This window comes from Vipera ursinii (genome assembly GCF_947247035.1).
Source record: "Vipera ursinii genome assembly, chromosome: Z".
Lineage (NCBI taxonomy): Eukaryota > Metazoa > Chordata > Lepidosauria > Squamata > Viperidae > Vipera > Vipera ursinii.
In genome coordinates this window covers 113,439,939-113,445,938 of record NC_139517.1, presented here as the reverse complement: position 1 = coordinate 113,445,938, position 6,000 = coordinate 113,439,939, and the positions used below count along the sequence as shown (strand labels likewise).

The following is a 6,000-nucleotide window of genomic DNA, read 5'->3' as shown; positions in this document are numbered from 1 at the left end:
TATAGTAAATCGAAGAACCGCAGCAGCATTAGCCGGACTGTTGTTTTCCTCCGTAGATATAGCAATTTTTTTAACCCATTCTGAAAAAGGCTTCTCTCAAAAGATGAAAAAAGAGAACGGGACTCGACAGCACCCCGCGGCCAGAAAGCAGCGCGGACTCACCTGACAAAGTGAGAGACTGCGCGCAGGTTAAAGTCTGACTGCGCCTGCGCAATCCAACCCTTGTGCTGCGCCGGAGGAAGCCGTATTTATTCATTTATGTGAAGGAACGGCAGTGGCGTGCTTGTTTGGCCCTTCTCGTGTTCCATACATGGGACGAAACCAACTCTCCCCGCAGCCTGGGTGGGGAGGAGAAGTAAAAAGAGTAATGAAAAGCAGTCAGGTTATTGCTGTTAGCCCCGACGTGCTGTCTGACAGGACGAGACACCGCTGAGAAAAGGAGGGAAGAAACGGCTGCCTTTCAGCCTTGGAGGGCGTCAAGAAAGATTGGTGAAATGGTCGCGCCCGCTCTGTCCCCGCTCGCGCTGAGCCAATGGGAGCCCAGAGGGCGGGGCTCAACGGGCAGCCGTGGCGGCTGGGTAATGGCAACCCTGTGAGGGGGGTCTGGGAGAGCAGTCTGCGCGCGAGGTACACACGGTGCGGCGAGGGCGTGGGGACGCGACGCTGACCCAGGCCTCTCCAGTTGCCAGGTAACAGCAAAAGGGAAGAGGCTGAGGGTGGGGAGATGCTCTTCCTTCGCCAATCTTCCCTCCCCCCGCGACATCTCCTTTCATCGCTCCCTGGAGGATCCGGTGTCTCCCTTCCTCTCTATTCCCTCTTCCCAGTTACCTCCGGCTTCTTCCTCTTGGGGGGACGGAACTGAGCCTCCCCGCCCGCATCACCTTAGCCGATTATCGCTTGCTTCTCCCCTTTCTCGCTTTCAGGATTAAATGTGAGTATGCGAACACGCGTGCGTGCTTGTGTCTGGAGCTAGAGATGGTGCAACCCGTGTTTAGAGCGGATCGGCTGACATCCTTGCCGAGTTAGTCACTTCAAATCGGCAGGATGTAAGCTGCTGGGTGTGGATGCTGGAATAGGCACCAAGCAGGCCCTGACCCCGCAAGTCATCAGCCAAAGCCGTGCCTGATTTTGAAAATTCGGATAGGATCATCCGGTCCACACCAGTGTTTTTGTTTTTGCCCTCATTGGAGGGGGAGGGGGCATGGCTGTAGTGGGGGAAGAGAATAGTTGCATGATCCTGGAAGCAAACAGGCTGATCCAGTGTAAAAAAACATGTTATATTTCCTTTAATCTAGGTGAGATAAGGTTATGCCTTCAAACTCCGGGATGTCCCAACTTCTCCCAGGTCCTTGCTTGTTGATCCCGAATAAAGGATGCAAAATGTTAAATGCTGGCTGGATCTTAAAGTTAGAGAGCATTTAAATTTTACATCGAAACACATTTTTCTATAGCATTTCCTTCATGAGGATGGCCTCATGCCATTATCTTCCAGACGGATATTTACTTTACTTTCGCAATGCTGAAAAAAAGATTACAGGAGATTGTGCTCTAGTTTCGAGTTTGTGATACAGAAAGGCAGCCAGCTTATAGTGCTTGGGAAAAGTAATTTGCTGACAAGACCACAACCAATACAAATATTATGTCACTTATACTTATTCTAGTGATGTTATGTTTTTATAAAAGTACTCAAGCTGTACTTATGAACTATTACTCCCAATTATATGACAAAAATGGTTCACCTATTTATCCTTGTTTTAACTGGCCATATGAAAAGTTAATTTAGGGGTTCCTGCAATAGCCTAGCTTTTTGCTTTAATTAAACTTTTATAACACCCAACATGCTCTTCAGTTGTCACTGTATATTACAAAATATAATAGAAATAAGCTATTTTTCTTGATACTGTTATTTTTATACTCTTTCACCTAAGGTTTGCTAGGAATTGATCTATTTGAGTTTCATCCAAAATATCCTTCCCTGATTTAGAATTTGTAATTCAGGTGGGAGAAGTAATAATCATAAGGATAAATCACCAGTAGCTGCAACTTTTTAGTAGTAATAAAGTTCAGTAGTAGTAGTAAAGTTTAGAGAAGTATCTGAAGAAAACCAGACTTTCTAGCAATATAGGATGTTTTTTACATAGATATTGTAACAAAAAATTAAGATTAATATTTCAAAAATATATAATCATATTTGCATATTTGGATTTTTTTTTGCAGATTCATTTTACTTCCCCACAATGTCCTTGAAACCACGAGTAGTTGATTTTGATGAAACATGGAACAAGCTTCTCACAACCATTAAGGCTGTTGTTATGCTGGATTATGTTGAAAGAGCAACGTGGAATGATCGCTTCTCGTATCCTTTTATTAGAGGACAGATATTGATTACACAGGATTAAATGATGTACAGAAATTGATTTTTTACAGAATTCAGAGCTGAATAAAATACATTCAGCATCAGCTCTAGCACTAATAAGTTTTATAATATAATGACTGTTAAGAATTATGCATAGTATACATAGTAGATTAAGCAAAGTCTAATTTGCTAAGAATGGTACGTATGTCTAAATTACAAAGAGTACGTTTAGTATATGATTCTATGCAGTCTCTTCTGAATAGAAAATGCAATTTCTAATTAAGAAAACATGGTTCTAATCAAACCCACTAGTTGTTCTCACTGTTCTTGCTAACCTCATTTGAACTACTGCTAAGCTTTATTCTGGTCCAAACAAAAAGCACAGCACAGCAAAAGGGAAGAGGCTGCGGGTGGATTTTCATTTGGAATTATTCTGAAGAAAGTTAAGATTGGCTAGAACTAGGGAATCATGTGCTCTAGAGGAAATGATAGATACTTGTCCATCTGGTGATTTTGAATCTTGTAAACTTCTATTTAAGGGGTATAGATTAGTAAATAATCTATTATTTGTGCTTGACATAATGTGTTGTGCTGAGTTGGATATACTCTATCTGCAGTTCATAGATAAACTTTATTATTATATGAGGGTGTCCATGACTGGAAGATTAAAATTGTTTATGGAACAGAAGAACACTCTAGCTAGGAAGTGAAAGTTCAGGAAATCTTTCAGGGACTGCATCGGTAGCCATAGATCAAACTACTGAACTGAACTACACTGTTTTTAAAATATATATATTATATAATTCTAGCCATTCCAATTTGTAAACTATGGGTTAAGCTTAGTATAGTATGTGTTGCAGGCTGCTCTGCTTTATTTATTTCAGGTAGCATGGCTAACTATAATATGAGAAGCTAGCAACTGTCTATGTTAGTACCAACTTTTTAAGAGTGTTCCTAATGACGTGTATGGATTTTTACTTTAAAGGGGGTCCTGTGCTTCTGTCTCCATCTTAATTCATTAATGTCTTTTAACTATGGTTTGAGAAAGAAAGCAAAAAAGAATGCTCTCAAAGGTTTCAGTGGATAATTAATACATTTTTAATCATCCTTAGTAGATGTGGCATATATATAGGAAAAAAATCTTGTATCTTACTTAAAAATATAGATTGTTTTACTCTCTTTAATCAGATGGAAGCAGTGTTTAATTGTATCATAGATTTTAATCCCTCTTTTAATTAAGAAATGCTCCTTGTGGAATTGAAAGCAAGATTAAGCATGCTTTGGACATTGAGTGTCCCAGTATAGTTTCTAGTCTTTTGGAAAAGAGCAGTGGAAAGGCCACATAGCACTTTTATTTGAAGCAGTAACTCACTTTCTCTTACCTTTTGACCTTCACATCTCCTGTTCGAACCTCTCTAGAAGTGAGATATTTCTGGCCCTGCTATGTTTGTGCCACCCTCCCAGCAGATGTATGACAACTTAAGTCTGTTTCTAGAAATAACTGAATGTTTTATGATTGCGTTTTGTAAAATAATATAACTGTTTTTTATTTATTGGGTACGGGTTACCTTCAGAATGTTGATTTTTTTCGCATTAAGGAGCTTTTTTAAAAATTCAGTTCTAACCTTTCCTTTATTTATCTATTGCCAAATAAATAAGACCATTTCTCTTTGCACATGGTCTTGTGACTTCCCCTTGACTCTGGCTTCATTCAATCACTTTCCACAAACTTGCTATTTATTTACCCTACTATTTGTCAAACTATACAATTGAAAGAGACTGTAGAGCCACTTAAGTCTTTCCCTTTGGATAAAGGTCTATCCTCCATTTGAACATTGCAATAAATAACACCATCAATCTTGGTAATTGGTTCATTGTCAACCTGCTGTGTTAGGAAGTTTTTCCTGTCTTTTAGTGAGAAAGACTTACTTATTTGTTAGGGTTTTTTATTCAACCTTTATTACTTTAAGAGTAACTCAAGGCAGGGAACATACATAATACTCCTTCTCCTATTTCACAACAACAACCCTGTGAGGTGTGTTGAGAGAATGACTGGCCCATTCCTTCGTGCCTGCTGTGGGACTAGAACTCAGGGTTTCTAGCCTGAGCCTTTAACCACTAGACCGAATTGATTCCTGTAGAGTTTCAAACATGGTCTGCAACAAGGAAAAACTTTTCATGGCCTTTCAAGTGTATAAAAAGTGTTATCTTTTTTCAATCGTGTGTTTTTCAAGACTGTTCCAAATTCTTTGACGAAATAGGGTGTTTTGTTTAGGAACTAAGACAATGGTGATCTATATACTGCAAATGAGTGTGACTTTCAACGTAGCACAGAAGCAAAACAATTTTGGGAGTCATATATTTTTTTACTTTTTTATTTTAATTCCATTTATATCCCGCCCTTCTCCGAAGACTCAGGGCGGCTTACAAGCTTAGCAGTAGCCTTCATTCTATGTATATGCCTGCTTATTAGGGCTTTCACACACCCCCCAAGCGGCATTATTACAAAGTCAGCTTAATTGCCCCCAACAATCTGGGTCCTCATTTTACCTACCTCGGAAGGATGGAAGGCTGAGTCCTTCTACATTGTATTTTAACAGTAGTGGTAGGTAGTCAGACTAAAAACCCACAAAAATGCTAAGTAAGCCCTTTAAAAAGTTGGCACAGGAAAGACAAAATTTGAGTAGCTAGGTTTGGTGGGTTAGTGAGTAACAGACTTGTGCTCTAGAGTTGAACAAATCATCTGGTCTTTAGAAAATAGTGATTTGGAAGATAGTTTCCTTTCCATAGATTCAGTCCAAGGGGCTTTTACACAATATCCCATGAATATATGGATGCTTTGCACTTAATCCCTTGTAGTGCCATATTTTGGAGAAAGTTCTCCCTTCTATCCCAAAGTGTTCTCTACACTTTCAGAGAAACAGGGATCATGGGATTTTTTTTCCCTGTAGCCTGAAAATTTTGAAAACCATGGCTCTTCAGCAGCTGGAAAGGCACATGAACTTTGGAACTCCAGTAAGACATTGGTTTTTTTCCTTTCTATCAATATTTCATTAGAACTTGAGTTACAAAAACAAAAAACATTTTAACCTTGACTTAATACCCAGGGACATATATGCTTTGTGTGTGGCCTATCCCGAACCTCTTGGAGAGAGACTTTATATGGAAACTAAAATATTTTTGGAAAATCATGTACGCCATTTGCACAAGGTAACTGTGGAATGGATTAAAAAAAATGTTAATGCAGCTTGTCAGAATTAATTAGCGTGCAAGCTATTTTATAATCTGCTGGAAGAAGACAGCCATTTATTTTTATTATCTAAAACATGACATAAACGTGTTAATATGTTATTTTATGCCCCAAATGTTTGAAATAGTTCATGGAGTTGAATTTATTACACAGTGAGTTGCTTTTTAACATTTTAAATACAATAGAGCATGAATAATAAAATTTAATCTGGTTTTTTTATAGAAAGTCTTGGACTCTGAAGAAAAAATATTGGTAATGTATCATAGAAATTGGGATGAATACAGTAAAGGGGCAGATTATATGGACTGTTTATATAGGTAAGTGCATTTTGAACTTATTCTGGAATTTGGATATGTAATTACTCATAATTGAGTTATGGTTTTGATCCATTGTT

The 6,000-nt window shown here is 38.7% G+C and overlaps 1 protein-coding gene across 1 annotated transcript in view; it reads left to right on the top strand.

Annotated features, from left to right (window-relative positions):
- The first annotated feature begins 566 nt into the window (after window positions 1-566).
- CUL2 (cullin 2) overlaps window positions 567-6,000 on the top strand; it is a 54,060-nt gene continuing 48,626 nt past the window's right edge. Inside the window, exons 1-4 of the mRNA XM_083379428.1 lie at window positions 567-689; window positions 2,218-2,356; window positions 5,464-5,566; window positions 5,829-5,923. Of these exons, the coding sequence (XP_083235554.1) occupies window positions 2,238-2,356; window positions 5,464-5,566; window positions 5,829-5,923 (317 nt within the window). The 5' untranslated portion in view covers window positions 567-689; window positions 2,218-2,237. The remainder of the gene's footprint in view (window positions 690-2,217; window positions 2,357-5,463; window positions 5,567-5,828; window positions 5,924-6,000) is intronic.